At 41.1% G+C, this 21,306-nt stretch overlaps 1 protein-coding gene across 2 annotated transcripts; it reads left to right on the top strand.

The window, feature by feature from the left end:
• The first annotated feature begins 1,930 nt into the window (after positions 1–1,930).
• NFIL3 (nuclear factor, interleukin 3 regulated) lies at positions 1,931–16,696 on the top strand. Of its 2 annotated transcripts, none has more exons than XM_080363138.1 (2): positions 1,931–2,162; positions 12,772–16,696. In XM_080363138.1, the coding sequence occupies exon 2, from the start codon at positions 12,961–12,963 to the stop codon at positions 14,335–14,337; it is 1,377 nt and encodes a 458-aa protein (XP_080219264.1). In that variant the 5' UTR covers positions 1,931–2,162; positions 12,772–12,960; the 3' UTR covers positions 14,338–16,696. The 2 variants fall into 2 exon arrangements, with proteins under 2 accessions (XP_080219264.1, XP_080219265.1); XM_080363139.1 differs by lacking the exon at positions 1,931–2,162 and adding an exon at positions 3,998–4,058.
• Positions 16,697–21,306: the final 4,610 nt, after the last annotated feature.

Below are 21,306 nucleotides of genomic sequence, written 5' to 3'. Positions count from 1 at the left end.
TTTTTTACAGTTTTGGAGACTCTCTGTGCATTATATTAGTACAATATGCATAGTATGGGACATAACTTGTGTTGCACAAGTTTCATAGGTTCTCTAGTGTGCCTAAGACCATAAGGAGACTTCCAATATTTATGAGCAAGCAGGTCTTCAAGCTCATTGCTTGAGCTCATGCCTGACATTTCCAGTAGCATGCTGACTGTCTTTGTATGTGTGTGCATCCACTGGGAAGCAGAAGCATGGTAGGAGAAAAAAAAATGACAATCCAATCTCCAGATGAAGGCAATGGTCGATCTCTCAGATTTGGGCTCCTTTTAAGTCCGCTTTGCATTAACTAACAATATCCTAGATATTAAAAACAGGGAGGGAAGGTGGCAAAATCAATGCAAGTAAAGGTTATTAGACTTGCATAATAAATAATCCGGAGAGATATATACAAATGAATTCAAAGCACTTAGATTTATTGTGGAGGGATGGTATGGGTAAGTGTGATAAAAGATCAAGGGCTGAGATAAACTAAGAAGTGTCTGAATTTGCTTTCTGTTAAGCTTGCTTTGCTCCAGAGGGCCAACTCTGTTGACATATAAATACAGGATGACAGAGTAATATAACAGGGCTATGTTAGTGAGGACTGTGCTATTTTGGTAAGAGTGTTTAACAGAAAGAAAATCAGGAATCATTTATGTTCTGAAATAAGGATTTAATAAAGAAAATTTTCCGTTGTCCCCATAAATATTACTTGTGAAAGAAAAAAGAGAGGGAGTGACAAACCTTTTCCGAGGAACAAAATGACGAAGATACATATCATACGCTTTATCAAACGTGTGTACATTGAAACATGTTCTGAGAGGAGAATTGGATTTTTGCTGGCCCATGCACCATTATCTAAAACAGAGGTTAAACAAGGGTCAAATCAGCACCAGACTCTCTGATTGAATCGCCATTCTGTTTAATGCCCTGCACAGAGAAGTGGGGCTCGAAAGTGCGGGAGAGCCGGGACTGCGGACAGCGACCCTCGACCCCGGGGGCGATCGCCCTGGGGGGGCGAGCAGCAGCGTGGGCGAATTTCTCCAAAACGTGTGCCTGCTTTCGAGCCGCCTCGGCGATGAGGGCAGAGATGAAGCCGGCAGAAGAAATGTTGTCAAATCCTTCACCCTTACCGCTCACAGAAGGCAAGCAGCCGCCGTGCCGCTCAGGGGGAGCCTTGCAGCCCCCGCTGCCAAGCGCCGTAGCGGCGGGGAGCACGCCCAGCGCGGAGCCTGGCCACCGCCCGCGGGCTCCTTCCCCCCTTGTATTTTTCTTGTCCCATTTACGATTATTGTTGCCATTTTCCGCGAGGCAAAGCCGAATCGCGATCGACCGGCAGATTACCCGTGTGCGTGGCTAGGTGGCAGGTACGCACCTCGGGAGAGCGGCTCCTGGCTCTCGTGCGATTGCTCGGAGACTACAACGCTCGGACCGGGGCTGCGCGTTTGATTTTTACACGCCATGCAGACACAGCCTGATGACGCCACGCACCGCGGCAGCGGTAAGGCTGCGCGAGCCTCGCCGCGCTCCCACTCCCCCGGCAGCGCGGGCGGCGGCGCTCGGACCCCGCGAAGAGCCTCCGCGCAACTTCACCGCTGCCGGGGAGCGGGCGCGGTGCCGCGAGACTGCGCCCCTGCGGAGGCTGCGCGGGGCGAGCGCCCCCCTGCGCGAGCTGCCGTGGGGCGCCGCGGCGGTTACGTAAGTGCCGGCGCCCCCCGCGCCGCTCCCCCCCCCCCCCCTGTACCGCCCCCCGCCCCGACGGCGGTTATGCAATCGCCAGCACACAGACCTACTGTACCCCACACCGCCCAGCGCCCCGCCCTGCCCCGCCCCTGACCGCTCCCATTGGCTGTCCTCTGGCAGCGCCCGGCGCCGATTGGGACGGTGTCGCCGCCAGTCACGGCGCGGCGCGGCTGGCATGCGGGCTATGAGCCCGCGCCGCGCAGCCCTGACCTACTAACACACATCCCTCCGCGCCGCCGCTGCCGCCGCACGCTCCCGCCCGCCTGTTCCGCTGCTGCCTGTACAGTGCGGCACGGCACCGCATCGCCTAACGCCACCGCCGCTTCGTCTCGTCTCGCCCCGCCCGCGGCCCGGCGCGGAGCAGGGGATGCTCGGCGCCTCGCGGTGCGTTGCAGGTATGAAGGGGCGCGTACGCGCGGAGCGGTGCGCGGTACGAAGTTAGGGTCACCGCCCGGGCTGCGGCGTTCGTCGCTCCTCGGCTGTGGGCGGCTGTTACATAACGTCAGCCCAGCCGGCTCCGGCTGCCGCCGAGCGGGGAGGGGTCCGCCGGGCGGCCCGTCTCTGTGCGCTGGCGCCTGGCTCGGCAGAGGGGAAGCAGCCCGGGAGATGCCCGCTGAAGGCTTTCCCTGGCGGGGGGGGGAGTGCTCGTTCCTGGCGAGCCGTCCTACCCCCAGCTTCTTCCCACAGCAAGCCCGGGGCAGCGCCGCCGGAGCCGCTCTCCCACGTTGCATAATGTGCCGGCGGGGAGCGGACTACCGCGGCGGCCGCCGTGCGGGGCGGAGAGCTGGGTCCCGGGCGCCGACCGCGCCTCGGCCCCAAAACACCGGGAGCTGCGTGCTGCCGGAGCCTGCCGGCGGCACCCCCTTCTTCGGGAGGCGCTGGGGCATGTTGCCCGCGGGCAAGCGGGATTAGTGGCAGCGGCCCGGCCGTGCCGTGCGGGGCTGCGGTTGCCTCAGCCCTTCTCGTCACTTTTGTCGCTGTTTTTCAGACGCTGCGGACCGATCGCATAATAGTTCCTGGAAATGTTGCATTATGTAACCACAGAATTTGCTGGCAGCCGGGCTGGGAAGAGGGAGCTAATTATGCGATTTTATAATCTCGCTACAAAGAAACTAGGACAATCTCTCCTAGGAAAAAAACAAAACAAAACCCAAAAAAACCCAAAAAAACAAAAAAGAAAAAACAAAAACAAAAAAAAAACCCACCCAAAACCAATCAACCCCCCGTAACTGTAGCAGAATTTGTTAAATTGCGTTTAATAAAGGAAGTAGATAACTGGGTAAGTAGGGAGGCAAGGCGGGCTCACCGCCTGCGTGCCGGGTGCCTTAAAACGAGATCTGTGTTGATCTATATTTAGCACCATCGCATTTTAGCAATTGTGGCTTCATGTACTATTTGTGGTCTTTTCTCCAGAGCTGTGCGTGTAGATGTTCGAGGCCATTTGCTTGGATTTTTAACTCCATGCCTTCAGAGGCGTTTTGATAAGGCTGTATTTTTAGGAAGGCATTTCGCCCAGACGCTGAGCCATCTCTCCGGTACAGGCTTTCACTTGCCGTTTCTGACAGAGGAGAAAGAAAGAAAGAAAGAAAAGAAAAAAAAAAATGAAAACCAACAAAAAGCAAACCCGTGTAATTTAAGGGAGGAGGGCGTTTAGGAGATGTTAGCCGTGCCGGAGGACAGGGGTAGAGCCGTCCCGCCCGTGCTCTGACGGCCGCGGGGGGCCAGGAGCCGCCGGCCCCCGGGGGCAGCAAAGCCGGGCGCCGGGGGCAGTCGCCAGCACCGCAAGTAGGTCAGTGTGACAGACCCGGCGGGGAGCGGAGCCCGATCCTTCGGCCACCTTCCCCTCAGGCTTGCGCTGCGCCGCGCCGTGCGCGGGGGTCGCCGTCTCCTCAACGGCCGTTGGGAGCCGTTGGTGGCCGTTGGGGCGCGGCGGCCGCGCGGCGGCGGGCGAGCGAGGGCTGGGGGCGCTGGCGCTCCCCCTCAGCCCTTTGTTCTGGGCTGGGGCGGCGGCGGGCGGGTGGGGGGAGCGACGGGCTGATAGAGCGGGGCCGTGCTGAGGGGGGAGCGGCCCGGGCGCCATGCGCCGCCGGTCACGTAGGGGCCCGCCGGGTCGGGCAGCCTTTGTGGCGGGCGCGGTGCGGGGCCGAGCTGCGGGGAGGCGGCGTCCTCCACCTCCCGCACCGCGCCCCGTGGAGCGTCACTAGCCCCGCTTCCCGTTTCCCTCCGTGTCCCACCGCCTCCTGAAGGCAGACAAAGGTCCCCCCTACCCGCCAGAGGGGTACAGCTCGCAGGTAGGCATGAAGTAGTCTAGTACACCCCCACTGCCGCAACCCGAGTATTTTCGGCTTTCTCCTTACGTAACGAACAACAACAACAACAAATGGCCATTGCCCAATTCTGTTATTCTGCCAAGTCACTTCGGTGTTGCAGTGGCAAAAGCCGTGGCTGGACGTTCCGTACTCGCAGGTCAGCTTGTGCTCTGTCCTCGACGGGGGAGCATAGCCTTAAAGTTGCTGCTCATAACTTGGCTTTCAAGATATGGTGATTTTTGTGTGTGACTAATACAGTCCTCTAAGTAGACAAAACCACTGTGTTTGTTACCAAAACCTCCAAAGTCCAAATTAAATACCACAACCGCTGTCTTACCTGGCATAGGTAGTAGCAGCAAAGTATTTTAAAAATGTGGTATTCTCAATAACATACATAAACTTTTCTGCTACTTGATTGTTGGGGTCAAGTACAGCTTTGATTTTGAAACTGTCTGGAATTACTGTTGTGTTAAAAACAGCATGATTTTTTCTTCTTGTCTGTGTAAATTGAATGATTGCCCTCAGTTTCATTGTGTTTGTTCCTGTGTATGTAATTACTTTGGGTCATCTTTGTCCTCAGTAATTAATTCAGTCCACAATCTTGTTTAAAATATTGTGATGTGCATCACTTATTCAATCCTTATTCAATCAAAATGTTGACTTTGATGGGATACTTGGATGAATAAGGAATTGGGGTTTGGCCCAAAGACCTGATTTAAACCAACAAGTTCAAGGATTACTGAATAAAGATCCTTAATGTCGTTGGCACTAACATTTATTGTTATAGAAGTTCTCATGTTACAGATGTCTTTGACTGTTAAAGTGCTAACACTCTTTAGAATGGTCTGCCTCTACTTTCCATTTTTATTTACTTTACATTTTTAACTGATCTTATTCTCCAAAGGACTCTTAACTTGCTTTTAAAATGTGCAGCTTCCTGGATTTGACTTCAAAGCCTCAAGTTTCTGCTGTTTTGGTGTTTTATTTTTTAAGGAACTGATCTGAAAGGTGTCAAAAAGCTCAGAGTCTTCCTATGAGCAATATGAACTTATATGACCTCTTCACAGTTCATCTCATCCTAAGAAGGAAGAGTATTCGCCATGCTTTGGCTGAAATTTGTAGAACATACAGACGTTCTTTCTGTTACAATACAGTCTAAATAGAGTCTGTGAAAGATAACAATACCATGCTACATTTTTCAATCATTTATCTGGAAATAAAACTTGTAAATAAAATGAACCTTTAGCTCATTTTAAATTGACTTATTTTAACAAATAGTTATGCAAACTATTCTTATGCAATGGTTTTTTTCCAGACAGCAATCTCGCTGCTGTTATAACATCACTATGATGCAATAGTATGAACAATAAAATCCTCTGTTTGAGTCTTATTACACACTGTTAAGCAATGTATCTGACTCATCAGCTTAATTGACTCTTCTAGGTGACCTTGCCATGATCATTACAGCCAGTTATGAGATATAAATGTGGTTAGAATATGTAATAGAAAAAAAATGCAAATAGATGGCCAATTTATGGAGTTCATTCTAAAAGAAGATGACAGTTGATTTTTGTGTTACAGTATTTTACAGTGTATGAAAATAATAATTTCTTTTTTTTTTTTTTTCTTTAAGAAAAACCACAAGGTATATGTAACTGTCTGTTACTGGTGCTAAGTATGACTGTCAAAAATAAGATTGTGTAAGCAAGCGCATATTTGGACTTGACTCTGTAACAGAAACAACGTTCTTAAATTTATATTAAAAGGTAGATCTGAAATTATTATTAGGACCTCCTTAAATATCCTGATTTTTTTTTTTTTCCCAGTTCACATGCTGTATTGGTCCATGTCTAAATTAGCGTACTATGAGACTGAATCTGATGAAAGATATCACACAGATCTACTACTATCAGAAATAATGCTTTATTTAAAATAGTTGTGGTGGTGGTGGTGTCTATGTGTGGGGGTTTTGTTGTTGTGTTGTGTGGTTTGTTGTTTTTTTTTTCTCTCTCCTTTCTTGAAATGCTCCATCTTGGTATCTTGGTGTAATTTTCAGTCTGCTCTGAGGTATTTGGAAAATTAGCCAATTTTTGCCACAGAGGTGGCTGCACAGCCATTAGCAGTATAGGTGCCAGTGCTGCAACACCTCCTCTTATGGGTGGAATGCAACCCAATAAAGAAAATGGTGCTCAGCGTGGGCAGTGGTCTTCCTGTCTGGGCCATCAAATAGAATTTGAGCTCTAAAGGTTGTTATTTCTCTTTTCTGTTTGCAGTGAGTGATAGATACCAACATTTTACAGACAATGTTTGTTTTACATATTTGTGCTTCAGTTGTTATATAACAAGATGGATGTTTAGAGCATCAGCTGGGATTAATTGACTTAATTCTGATGCCTTTAAATAGCACTATATAAATTTAGGTCAGCTGAAGGTCTGGTCCATGCTTGGTATTTTAAGAACACAGTTCAATAATAGAAAGCCATTTGTTGTCAGAATAATTAACATTTGATTTTTTTTTTTTAATGATTCTTAACTAGGGGAAAGCTGAGACTGTATTTCCAGAACACTGTTACAGTTAAGTTATGGCTTTTTGCTGTCTAGTTTTTCCTGCTGTCAGGTAGCTATTGAAATAAAGAGAAGCATGCTGTCATAGTCCTGTAACTTCAGTAACCATTGTTTCTATTGGGGTTTTATTAAAAATACTAGAAAGTGATGTGATGTTTAAAATGTCATGATTTATATGCACATGCTATATAATTAAATATTTACACAAGTTATATATACGTTTTCTTTGCTTTTCTGTTTAAAGCTTTTCCTAATGCTTAGATTTTTGTTACCTACTCCCTGCTTCCCTCTAGTCCTCTGCCTAAATCAGAGCAGTAAACAGCTTGCTCTGGAAAAACTGAACAGATCTGATACATCATACTGTCTTCCTAAGGAAATTAAAGAAAATATAGGTCAAATTTACACCTATTAACCTTGACTGACCTTTTTGAACAACAGCTACCCTTAACATAATGTTTCATGCTCTACAAATAGTAATTTTATTTGCATGATTTGTGTAATTTACCTTTGGGAAGCAAGCTGTACTTTAATGAGTTAATTTGCAGTTATTAAGATAAACAGTAACTTAAGTAATTTTCCTAACAATGAAAGCCTTTTATAAAAATTACGTATGACATCAGTTTTCTGGGTATGGCTTGGAGGTGGGTAATATGAAGGTGCAATAGTGTTCCAAGTTCCACTATGATCTTAGTAATTTTTTTTTTCTTTTTATTGAAAAGTATCATAATAGCTTATTTTTTATGTTTCCCATGGACTATATTGTATAAACATCTCCCTTTTTTTTGTTTCAATAAGATGATCAACATTTTAGTAAAAATGGGTCATCTTGTACAAAGCTGTCATCATCAGTGTTCCACTGACCTAATTACACGTTGATCCTGAAACCGTAAGCACTTAAGATGCCCGTGAAGTTGTAAAAGAAGGAAACTGTGTATGGCAGCAATAGCTGTGTATTGCTCCATGTTGCTGTAATGGATTCATGATCTCTTGAGTGCAACTACATAATGGCAGTAACTGGTGGTAACATTAATGGTATAAATGCTTTTCCCTTTTGTGACTATGGATAACCCATCCATCATAGCATAAAATGCAGTCACCTATTTTTTCCAGAAAGTTTGAGCTTCATTTGCCTTACATTGCCTAGACCCTATTGCTCACAAATATATACTAGGGATAATATCACTCTTTCAGTGGAGCCAGCATTAAAGCTTTTCTTTAACAGGAATTTAATTTTACTAATGGTGCTAGATCAAAGGCAAGAAAAAGTATCTTGAAGGATTTAAGTAGAGGTTGGAATGGGCCACATCCTCTGTTAGAGAGGATTTGTGACTTAGGATAGACCTGAGAGGTGCAGAATTTCCGAAGCATTTAGGCAGGCTGTGTTCACCACCTAAGCTTAAATTCAGCTTCCTGTCATGCATGTCCAATGAGGATGATGTTTTTTCTGTAACTTATGAAACTCTCAAGACAGATAGCAAGTGTTTTTGAAACACCTTGAGGATGAAGTGCAAACTATATTCTTCAGTTTTGCAAATATTGGAATGCAAAGTCATAATTTTGATATCTATGAGCAGGTTCTACACCAGCTCTTTTGGTATACAGACAGATTTTCAAAATAGGTAACCTATGACAGAATGGTAGCAATAACATAATTAATGATACCTATGCAAAACATAGACAACAACAATGAAAAATATGCACAGAAATGTATCAATATGAGCTTTTAGTCTTTTTCTGCAGTTTGCCATATAGTGGTAATAGTGATAAAGATGTGGTTCTTTTTAAAAACAAGAATTTATACTTAGCCAATATTTTCTTCCATTTTTGAAGGACCAAGAGAGAAATTGTTTTGATGCATGGCAATACAAAAGTGCGTTGTGTTTGAGCATCTGACTGCTAGAAATGGGATTTAATTTAGTTTAGTAGAATCGCTATCCAAACATTAGAGCAATAGAATTAAACAATTATTTATCTCATTCTAGGATATGTTTGAAAAATTATGTTTGGAGATAGCATGAATTATTTTGCTAAATACAAGTAATAATATGCAGTTACTCTGTGGGAAACATGCATACATGGGGAAGCCCACATGCATTCTCTAAAGCAGAAATGACTTGTGTAATTAAATTGTACAGAAGAGAGAGAGGAAAGATTGCAGCCCTGTCCTTCAACCTTTTGAAACATTTCAATTATAATAGTGTGAATACACAAATCCCCAGGATCAGATCCTTAATGTACTATTTTGACACAATCAGATCACTTAAGTATTTTTTTAAGTTCATGGATAAATTAACTTTTCATGATTTCTGCATATATAATTCCTTGCTTCAATAACATGAGTTCTATACAACAATCTCATTAATACTTGGGTCTAGGATTGTATCCTGCTTTTATTGAAGCCAATGGCAAAATTGCTGTGGGAGCAAGACTGGGTCTGTAATTAAGTTAATAGGGTCGAGTGTTATTACATTGTTGAATTGGCACTCAATGCCATTAACATCAACCAACCAAAAAAAAAATCTTTAACAGTGACTAATGTAAGGCAGTATTAAATGTTGGTTTTATAACACTTTATGAGGGAGTGATAAAGCAATTGAAAAATTAATCATAAGGGAAAATATTGGAATTTGAAATATAGTCAGAGGAATCATTACAGCTCATTAGCTTATGTGTAAATACTGATGTTTTCCAGTGGAATTATAAAATGCAAGTGAAGTGAAGTGGCTGGTTTCACTGAAGGCATTTTGCCATTATCGTCAGATGGAATTTAACTTGTTTAAAAATCATCATAGGCCTGATCCACACAGAGAAGTATTAACAAATAAGGGCTTTGACTTCTGTTTGCAAAGCAGTAATTCCAGTTACCGTGATAAAAGTGCTTGTTGTTTGGTTAGTCCACTGAAGTAATAGCATTAGAACTAACTACATAAATAGCAAACCAGTAAGAGTATGTCAGTGGGTTACACGTCTGTCTTGGCAGCTTTACTGATGGACTCTGGCAGAGAGCAAAGTTGAGTACTGCACGCAAAAACATGGTTGTTTTGATACACACTTAATATTTGCTGTAGACTTGCATGCTACTTATGTTCTGTCTATTTGTGCCAGGAACAATGTGTACAGGAGGGAGACTGGCCAAAACAGGAGTTATCAGTGCTACAGTGAGCAGATTGTGCGCTGGAACAGCCCAAACTGCAGAAGTCCAGTTGAGCAAGGGATGTGAACTCTGCAGGTTGTTGGGTTGTTTAAGTGCAGCTCAGTGCCAGTGTTAATCTGCAGGAGATTGACTGAACATGCAGTTGAGCTTTTAGTGATATATAGATGGTCATAGTGATGAACTATGCCATTAGTCTACATTCATTTAGGAAAAGCCAATCCAACAACTTTTTGCTAATTATTATTATCATTATTAGTACTTTTGCTAGATAACAGTGTTGGCCAAACGTTAAAGTGGAATCACTTTGAGTTTGGACACTATACAGATAGACACAAAGCTATAGTTCTTATCCTGAAACAGTCTTTTTAAAGACTGAATGTATTGCTTCTATATAGTGTGGAAGTGGAAAATTGGCATATTAAAAAGTTGTATCAAATCTGTGTAGGTATAGTTTTGTACGCACAAATCCTTTAAGTACTTCCTTGCTGTTGCTAGTGTTTCAAGTGAAAGTGTAGATGTTCCATGGTATATTGAAGATAAATCTATAGAAAAGAATGATGTATGCATATTAGTATCCCTTTTCTAAGTACTCTAGTATTGTTAAATTCAGTATGATCTCTGTATTGGTAAGGCCCTGAAACTTCACAGAAGTTGTTTTGACTCCATTTGACTTGGGTGAGAGCTGGCTGAGATCCATCCTAATATTTCATAGGTATTCAGAGCATGTAATACTGCTGTATGCTGCAGGTGTATGCATTTCCTCAGAAAGACAGAAGTTTTTAATGGTACAGGTGAACACAGTGATTTGTAGTATACCAAGACAACTATGGATCGATAGTTGTGCATCCCCAATGCTCCAGAGTAATGAAATAGAATCCTAGTATTTTTCTTCTTTTAAGGTAAAGTTACCTTACAGAGACTGAATATTCTACAAATGCCACCAAAATTCAGGTGGCCTTGTCTTTTTTTAATTTTTAAATTCTGTGTGTTCAGCAGTCATTTTTTTTTTTAAGGTATTGGGTTGTACTCGATTTAAAAATGGTATGCATATTAATTAAACCACTGAATATATGTAGCAGTGAAATGGACAGAATAGCTATACAGCTTCTTCAGCAAATCATATTACACTGAATGTTTGAATAAACTGATGTTACTTTGTTGTGGAGCTTATTTTGTTTTTAAACCTGATCCAGCTCATATTTAACTTGACAGAAAACTCCCTTTGACTGCAGTTTGAATTTTGGATCAGGATCTAACTATGTAATTGCTTGTGTATTAGAGATATATTTCTCCTTTACAAACATGGCAATTTGTGGTGCTGCTTTTTCACTAAAATGTGAGATGCTGTCTTTGGTGTGGCTGGTTTCTAACTCTATTTTCCATTAAGGCTGTATTATCAAAGACAAATAGTTATATGTCAGTAATTAACCATGGATTTTAGAAAATTCTACTTAGCTGTTCTATTAAATGTGTTAATTTTTCATGACAGAAGAGTTGGCATGGTTTGATGGAACAGAACCCAGCTTGAAACCTGAATCTTTATGACCCTGCTTAATTGTTATTACATCACTCACTCCTCTTTTCCTTCTGGAAAAGACAAGAAAAACTGGCAGAATAGAGTTCATTAATTCTTTTATAACTTTCCCAACTGATAATGTTGAAATTAGTTTCATTAGTCATTGTAAAAACATTCCCAATAAACAGTGACATTAATCTGAAGTGGCTGCTTTTTTTTTTTTTTTTTTAATTTGTTGTTATGCAGGCAAGAATCATTGCTGACTCAATAGTCAGTTCTATAAAAGCTCTTGACATACTACATTTATTTTGCCAGGAACATGACTGACTGTGGAAAATGAGATATTGAGAAGCTATATCTCAGATCAAGACTAAATTATCCTATGAGACTAAAGTATTTCTGCATTAAGAGGGACTAAATAAAACAAAAGCCAATTTAAATGCCAAGTTCAAATTTAATGACTACGATGTATAAAGCTAAAGGTTAAATTAGTTTTCCTGTGTAAACAGTAAGACTTTTAGATCTAAATTCCCACTTTAATGCAAACACTGTTTTCTAAAGGTGTACATGCCTCAATGGTATTAAACTTTACTTGATGTAATAAGACTATTTTTCCAATGCAAATTATTAATTAAATATTATTTTTATAACGTATTTTTCAAAACTAACTTTAAAGTTTTCTTTGTAAGACCTAGGAAAAATAGTCATACATAGACATAATGCATATTTTTCTTGACAATATTTTTTAATTGTTAGATATTTGCCCAAATTACGTATGTGCTTTTACTAGTTTGAACTGATAAGATCAAAAAGGAATTTTAAATTTCTAAGTGTGTGTATATAAACATTGTATATACAGATATATATCTGTGTATATATATATATATATTTTTTTTTTTTTTAAAGGATGCAAACCCAATAATTAAATCTTTAATATCTTTAATGGTTAGTGGTGTTATTTTAAGACAATAGAAAGCATTCTAGCTTCTCTAAATCAGCTTATGTTATTTTTAATCCATGAGGGACCCAAATATATAGCATTTCTGAGTCACACACCACAGCTGTTTTCAGAACAGATGCTTTAATGTGGAAGAACAAGATACTTTCCAGTAATGCTCATTAACATGCCCAAGGTCCTGCAATGTTACGTGTTGGACGTTTAGGTTGGTCAGAAATATCGTGGAAAGTTCTGTGACAACATTACTGTAGAATCAAAACTCAAATATTTATTTGATTTTTTTTTTTTTTTTCCTTGAATCATATTGTATTTATTTTGGAACCAAATCTGCTACCTAGGTATCATAAAGCTTAGAATATCAATTGTTTCAGTGTTGAGCTGTCTTCATATTACAGCAGGTTTAATGAACCAAATGCTAGTCTAAGCTTTTTATCAAAAGCTACTTTTGCATGTCCTGAACCAGCAGTTCCTAAATAGTAATCAAATTATCTATTTATTCCAGGTTTTAAAGACTATTCATACTGCCTCTGCCAAGAAAATTTGTTCTAGACACTTCTGTCTGAGAATATGAAAGAAAAGGAAGAATGTGTGTGGATTTAAAATTACTGTATTTATCAAGTTGTGGAGTGAGAAGCACTGGGGAAATAGCTTGCTGTGTTGCTCATTGCAGACCTACTACAAATTGTTTCTGATGCAGCTGAGAAAAATGCAGACCCTTAAAAAGGAACACGGACCTGTTGACACAGGTAGCAATGTGGACAAAATCATGGTACTTAAGTCTACTTTAGCAGAAGTGTCTGAAGAATTGTCTACAAATGAAGAGATACTACTTACTGAAGCAAATAGTGGAAAAAGCAAATCTTCAGCTTGCCGGAGAAAGCGAGAATTCATTCCAGATGAAAAGAAAGATGCTATGTATTGGGAGAAAAGGCGGAAAAACAATGAAGCTGCCAAAAGATCTCGTGAAAAACGACGACTGAATGACCTTGTCTTAGAGAACAAACTAATTGCACTGGGAGAGGAGAATGCCACTTTGAAGGCGGAGCTGCTTTCGTTGAAGTTAAAGTTTGGTTTAATTAGTTCTGCAGCCTATGCCCAAGAGATACAGAAACTCAGTAGCTCAACAGCTGTGTATTTCCAAGACTATCAGAGTTCCAAATCAAATATTAACTCATTTGTAGATGAACATGAACCATCTATAGTTGGTAGTAGTTGTATTTCTGTCATTAAACATTCTCCTCAAAGCTCAATGTCTGATGTGTCTGAAATAGCATCCGTAGAGCATACTCAACCAAGTCATATACAAAGCAACTGCAGAAGTCCCGAAAATAAGTTTCAGATTATAAAACAGGAGCCCATGGAATTAGAGAGAGAACCAAGAGATGATAGAGGTTCATATAAAGCATCCATATATCCAAGCTACATGGGAGCTACCTTTAACATGTACTCACATTCTCCTCCTCTTTTGCAAGTTAATAGATCCTCCAGTAATTCCCCCAGAACATCAGAGACTGATGATGGTGTAGTTGGAAAGTCATCTGATGGAGAAGACGAACAGCAGGTTCCTAAGGGTCCAATCCATTCCCCAGTTGAACATAAAAATATTCATGCAACAGTTAAAGTTCCAGAAGTGAATTCATCAGCTTTGCCTCACAAGCTTCGAATTAAAGCCAAAGCCATGCAAGTTAAAGTGGAAGCAATGGATAATGACTATGATGCAACACAGAAATTGTCATCACCCATTGACATGTCATCAAAAAGACATTTTGAGCTTGAAAAACATGGTGCACAAAACTTGGTGCATACTTCTCACACTCCTTTCTCGGTTCAAGTGACTAACATCCAAGACTGGTCACTTAAACCAGAACTCTGGCATCAGAAGGAACTCAATGTAAAAATTCAGAGTGGTTGCAAAGCTGGAGTTGTTGAAATAAAGGACAATATCTACAATGTCTCTGAGTCAGAGAACCTGTATTTGAAGCAGGGCATAGCAAACTTATCTGCAGAGGTTGCTTCACTTAAAAGACTTATAACTACACAACAAATCTCTGCATCAGACTCTGGTTAAGTTACTACTGAATAAAGGCTTATTGTTTTAAAGGATGTCATTTGCAGTAGATCAATATGTTTTGTATTATGCTGAATTTTCACTGGACTTGTGATGTCATTTCACTGTAATGTTCACATAACGTCTGATTGGTGTCCTTTTGTGCACAAATTATTATGAAAACTAGGCTGCGTTATGATCACTATGCCTTGTGTATAGTCAAGTAGCCTGTACAAAGGCTGTATATAGTGAACTTTCTTTTTGTTCTTCTACTATAGAGTGTGCAAGTTACCAGTTACAATAAAATATTGGTGACAAACACACAACATCTACTACAGTTCAGTTGGTTTTATGAACTTGTAAATAACTTGTTAATTAAAAACTGGCTTTTTCTTACACTGTGTTCAACTTCACTTATGTGTTTGGTTTTTACAGCCTAACAACCAAATTACAATTTACAACATGTAATCCTTCTGGCCACCTTTTTCCTTAACACATTTTTTAGAAAAGACTAGAAATAAAGTGGATATTTATAAATGAAACAGTACCAATTTATAGCCTTAGCCTTCTCTAACTTATTTATTAGGAGAAGTTAACCAAAACCCCTGGAAATTCTAACCCAGTAACTAATATCAACAGCCTTGTTTCTCCTATCTCAAATGAGACAGTAATGAGTTTCTGAGTGGTTTGTGACAAACCATTTCTTCAATATTAGAACTTGTTTTAGATTAAATTAGTGAAGTTGGATTTGTGCATCTGCAAAGTTTTCAGAACCTTGCAGTGACAGAACTGGACAGCACCATCTTTTTCAAGAGTTGGCTTGTGTGTGCGAGGGCTGCAGGCATAGAAATAAGTGTGCAAAAAGGCTGCACAAAAGAGTCTGTCTGCCTTGCACACCTTGGTTCTTTTCATGGCAGAGCATGGGTCACTTTTAGGTGAAGGATAAGGCTACTGGATCTGTAAATGCTGAGCCCACCAGGCAAATATCTACGTAAGAGCCAGGCAATAATAGTAGCAGAGTTAGATCATCTGCTCTTTTAGCTCCTAGTGTGGGACATAATGCAACTCTTAAGTATGAAGTAAGTCTTACTACCACTTTGGCCTTGGGTTCAATGGCTTAGTTGACTGAACTGGAATACCTTGGCTCACTATGGGTCATTTTGCAAGGACTTCTTAAATGTAAGATGCAGACTGTGTGAAGAACTGCTCAATCCAGATACTACATATGCCTTGCAATTTATGCAGATATTAAGTTCTTCACCTGGTGACTGGACAGGACTGCAGTGATCTTTGTCTTTGAGAAAAGCCATTGAGCCACGGAGACTAGACTTGCATCACATGTCCTTGGTTTGACTCACCAAAGTCTTTCATTTTAAAATTAAAAATAATTTACAAATAGAGCATAGATGTGGCAGAGGTTATTTCTTGAAACTTTCCCCTTCTTTTAATGTACTGATAACTCAAACTGAAAAGTAAGCTTTTGCTGAAAAGGCTTTTTATTAATTGCCATACTGTATAATGAATGCAACCTTTCCATAGACTTAGAATACTAATTAAGAAAACAGTAGGTATTGTTTTTTAAATTCATACTTGACTTGAGTGAGAGGAAATTTTTCAATTTTTTGGGGATATGAAGAGGAGTTTGAGTCACTCCTGATAGCTCTGAAGCTTGGTCCAGCAGTCAAGGCAATGGCAAAACTCCCTGTTGTCAGTAAGGCCAGGATTTGATTCTGTACCTTTTCAGGAGCTGATGATTCACAGTCACGTTCTGGGAGGACCTTGGCACAGAAATCACTGGTACTTTCTGAGCTTTTTTGAGCCTTCTAACTGCTGTCCTGTATTTGTGGTATTCAGAGTTAATAAACTGTTATTCTTTTTTCATGCCTTAATAATACAATAGACCCCATAGCTGGGCTCTGTATGTATTTGGTAATTAATATAGATGACATTTCAATGTTACTGAAAATAAGCTCAGGATTATTGCATGAAATGTAAAAATTTGCATTGAATGATGGGGATATGAAACATGAGGCAGTGATTGCTACTGTCTTTTAGCTTGCTAAGTATCTTCTGTAAGCAACAATAAAATTCTTTAAATATTTTGCATATTATTTATCACATGTAATGTGTTCAAGGAGAGGACTTAAAACTCTCAGTGTTGCCATCTGTGTAAGCCTAGATCTATTTTTTTTCCCATTTCTTGTTACAGTTGTTTGTCATAATGGAAGAATGTTGTCCTCTTTCTAGGTCATTATATATTTTGTGTATCTGTTTTGTGCAATTAATACTTAACAGTAATGATGTAGTTAATTTGTTGAAGGATGTCATTGCAAGAAAGTTATAGCATGGAGCTTAGGAGCACAATCAGATGTTATTTATACTCCCTTTATACCTTAGTGTTATGCTTCATTTGAAGAAAGAAATAAATAATTTGTCTTTTGTTCAAAACCAGTTCTAATTACAACATGATTTTGTATTACATTCATTGTCCTAGTCCAACCCAGAGGTGTTAGTTGCAGTTGATGACATATCCTCCTGTGCTGAAGTTACTATTTCTGCACGTAATACTTGGAGTATCTTTCACAGACATTATAAAGTTACACAATGCAGAGTGTGGGTGGTATATACAAAGCCTCATTCTTTGCTACAATTGCAAACTCACCAGAAGACACTCTCAGCTGCTCTCAACTGCAGTAGATGTCTCCCTTAAACCAAGACCCTCACGCTCCTCACCCTTTTTTAGCCTGCTTTCCTTCAGGACATGGTGCCAGGAAAGATGGAGAGTCACACTGGCTGGCGACAGGGAGAGAAGGTAGTGGGACTCCGCTCCCCTGCTCCAGCTTCCAGCTGGTGCAGAACTGCGAATGTGTATGAGCAGAGAAGCTGAGGGGTCAGAAAGCTGTGCCCTTCCGGCCTGCCTTTCCTGTGCTGCAGAGAACAGGAGCAGCCTTCATGGAAAAAATATCCTTGGCTGGTCTACTATTTTCTCCATTGGAGATCAGAATGTTGGTTTGAACAAAAAAATGGGCTTTACCCAAGGCAATATAAACTGGTATCACATCCTGTAAGTTATAAAAACTCTTGAAGGCTTAGTAATTAACTGACAACATAAAACATGCAGGAAGCGGAATCTTTCTCATATGAAGGAAAATAGATTACTAGACAGTAACTGAAAAATTACTGTAGAGTGTGCCTTCAAATGAGAATATTAAGGAAGACCACATAAACTGGGAACTCCAGAGACTTACCAATACAAATTGTCATTTTTCATGGGAACACAGGAGGTACCATGGTAGATTTGTCTAGTCCTAAACCTTGCCTGTGATAATTGTTAGTATGAAGGGCTTCAGGGAAAGTTATAAGAAAAGTCCATTGCAAACCCCAGTTGATTAGCAGTGTAAGTTTTTTTACTAGTGACATCAGCTGTGGTCCAATCAATACAGTGAAGTGTGTTAGGTCCTTTGTTAAATATGCCTAACAGTTACATATAAACACAGTGATATATCCTCATGTTCTGTCAACACCTGTATTTTGGTGTGTACAAAGACTGAATGTGGATATGCCCATACATATAGTGAGCCCATACATTACAATTTTCTGAATCCTCTCAACTTCTTGCCTTCAGTAAAACATACTGCATGGGATATATTTGCATCTTATTAATGCTCTGTACAGCCAAATATCTCCTTGTTCATGAGGAGACAGGTAACTGGCAATTCCTGGTTAATCTCTTATTATTTTTGATGTTTTCTTAACGCCAACTTCTAAAAATCTTTTCTACTTGCTGGTACATAAATATGCTCTTGAAAATAGGCGGTGTACAACAAATTTAGCAGAAAATGCACAGAGAATCCGACTAATATGTCCTTTATTAACACCATATTGGTTTTATAGTATTTTTACCATTTATTGCACAATATGAGCTTGGTAACTACAAGAATACAACAAAATTATTTTTAGTATTTATTGCGCAATAATGAGTAGTACATATTGTTCCATTACAGTGCCAAATTAAAAGTTAAAAATACTAGATCAAATCCTAAGGCTTTTAACTCACTATTAGATCCTATTTTCCTTAGTGAAGCAGACTTTTTATGTGTGCGATAAGGGACTTACGATGAGTAATTACCAAGACATAATCTCTACAGTTCACTTATGGCAAAGATTCCTACTGATTTTCCTATCTCCAAGGCTAACCCAAGCCTTGTGAGACAACAGTGATATATGAGTCCCTATATTTTTATCACGGGAGTTACAGGGAACTTGCTCATGTATGAAAGAGAAGGCAGTGAGATGTTAAAATATTATTTATTCAATAACAGGTCTAAAAGGATGTGGTGAATTATGAGCAAAAGCTCAGAGTAGAGGTATAGTGTTTATTTGTTTGAAAGAGAGACCACCAGAAGACATTTGGGTTTAGTACTCAAAAAAATAGCAGGAATGCATCTGTGCTTTTTATGATTTCACCAGCTATTACCTGTGTGCCAATTCCAAGGGCCATGACTAGAGTTATGGTGATTCCTCATCCTTAAACACTACAGAGCTCTACAGGATTACAAACATAAATGCTTGGAGGGCCAAGTACAGGGCCTGCAACTCTGCCATGATTTCATGTGGTTTTTAATCTCCTGCATGCAAGCATCCTTCCTGTTTGTACTGCATCTGAGAGATCTGATCTGAGAAAGTCTGCATCCGTCCAAAGGTTCTGGGGAAGCTAAATGGCCACCTAATATTACCAACATTTAGATAACATGGTCAATTTTTCCTGCACTGTCTCTCGTTCCCCCTACAAATGGATACACAGCTTAAAATGTCAGGCAGTTGTTACACTTTCTCATGCTATTCAGACTCTTAGATGTGCAAATGCCTGATTGGCCATTTAAGTTAATAACTTACATATGTAAAAAGAACATTCTCCCTGCTATCTGTATGTGTCGGAGTCAGCATCAATTACATCTACATTTCTGAAGCATGATACTAAACAGGTTTCTTTCTAATAATATGGACCTCTAAAAATTCTCCTAAGTTGTGTGTATACTGAAGACATATTGCATTGATTTCCACAAGATTTTTGTTATGCAGCTCTGAAAGCCAGAGTATTAATGGTCTATATAACAATCAGAAAATACCAGAGCAAAATACTGTATCCTATAAAATAGCTGAAAAGGTGATAAAATGCAATGAGAGCCATTGTAGCAGAACACAGAGTGCCTTTCCCTAGGCTGTGTTCCCTTTAAGGATTTAGAAATACTAGAGGAAGTTTGGAGGAGAGCAAAAGTGAAATAAATTCTCAGGGGCTGATACGTGAATCAAAAGTATGCATTAAGCTGTGACTCCACACTATACACATCAACAGACAATCTATGTGCATGAAGAATTCAGATCCCATTCTCAAAAAAGTCATGGTGACACAATATTTTTAAAAGCCTGGTAGTTAAAAATGTGAACAAGCAAATGTTAAAAATATGTAAGCAAAACTGTATTAGACAAGAGACAATAACAGTTAGACAACATACACGGCCTATGAATATTCTCTGGGGCTGGAAGGAGTTGATTGGGTTTTCCTATTTCCTGAAAGAATAATGAGACTACTTTAAAAAAATAAGGTTTTTTATCTTCTTCCATCAGATGTTTATGGCAGTGAAAAATACAAAAATTTGAGAAAGGCAAACTGCTGATTTTGTGGTATTGAAAGACAGTCCAGTGGAACAGTTCTAGTTGGAAGGGATGTACAGCAATCAAACTAGTCAAACTGCCTGACAACTCGAGGGCTGCCCAAAGGTACAGCCTATTATGAAGAGTATTGTTCAAATGCCTCTTTTTAAGGCACTAGAAGGCAAGGGGCATCAACAACCTGTCTAGGAAGCCTGCTCCCGTGTCTGATAACACTCTTGCTAAAGAAATAGTTCCTAATGTCAAGTCTGAACCTCCACTGACACAGCTTTGAATCACTGCTACATGTCCTGCTGCTGTATCCGAGGGAGAGGGGGTCAGTACTGGCCTCTCCATGTCCAGTCCCCAGGAAGCTGTAGAGAGCAGTGAGGTTGCCCCTCAGCCTCCTTTTCTCCAACCTAGGAAAACCCAAAGTCCTCACCAGGTCTCCTGCCTCATCGAGCAATGTGTCCACATTTTCTCTAGTCTTCTCTATGCCACTTCAGGATTTAGGGATGCCCTTCAGGTTGCAATTGGCACCCCTCACCAGATTCAGCTCCAAGTCCTTGCAAGCTTTGATGGCAAGACTCCTGCTGCAGCCCAGCACACCACTCACCCACAAGCTTTGCCACATGGGCACAGTGCTGGCTGACATTCAGATCATGGTGAAACAGGTCCCCCGTATCCTTTTCTGCACCAGAAACTCTGCGAGGGCCTTGCAGGCTGAAGAGGGTCACTGCCTCCAGTGCTGGAGGAGTTCCTGCAGGATGCAGGGCAAGGGCGGTGAGGTATGCCCAAACTTTCTGGGGGCATGTTGTTCAGAGGCTTGAGGAAACACGTGAGGCTCATCCTGGGATGTCTCTGGGAAGATCCAACGGCAGGAGAATTGACCGGGTCCATCTGGACATGGAATGAGAGATGGAAATTGATGGGCTTGTAGGAAAAAGTAGGTTGGACAGGATGCCAGGAGGTTTCTTGTGCATCCTCTTGCTCAAAGCAGCATCAGCAAGGAGGGCAGAGCCTGTGGCTCAGGGCTTGCTTTCTCCAGCCTGGTCTTGAAAAGAGACCTCTTTGCTCCCCTCTGAGTTGTTAAGCATTTGTACCATGCTGCAGGACATGGTCCTGCACAGCTCAGTGTCCACCAGGGCTCTGAGACACTGTCAGTAGAGCTCCTTTGGTACACATCCAACTCTGAGAGTGAGACAAGCTGGGCTGTCTCTAGACCAGACCAAGGCACGGAAACAGTTTGCTTTGCACTCCAGCACTTGGAGGGCCAAGCTGAGCTCCCATGCGGAGCCACTCAGCAAGAGCCCAAGGAGAGCAATGCCTTGGCCCTAC

The sequence above is a fragment of the Nesoenas mayeri genome (genome assembly GCF_963082525.1).
Source record: "Nesoenas mayeri genome assembly, chromosome: Z".
NCBI classification, from domain to species: domain Eukaryota; kingdom Metazoa; phylum Chordata; class Aves; order Columbiformes; family Columbidae; genus Nesoenas; species Nesoenas mayeri.
This window is presented reverse-complemented; position numbering and strand designations above follow the sequence as displayed.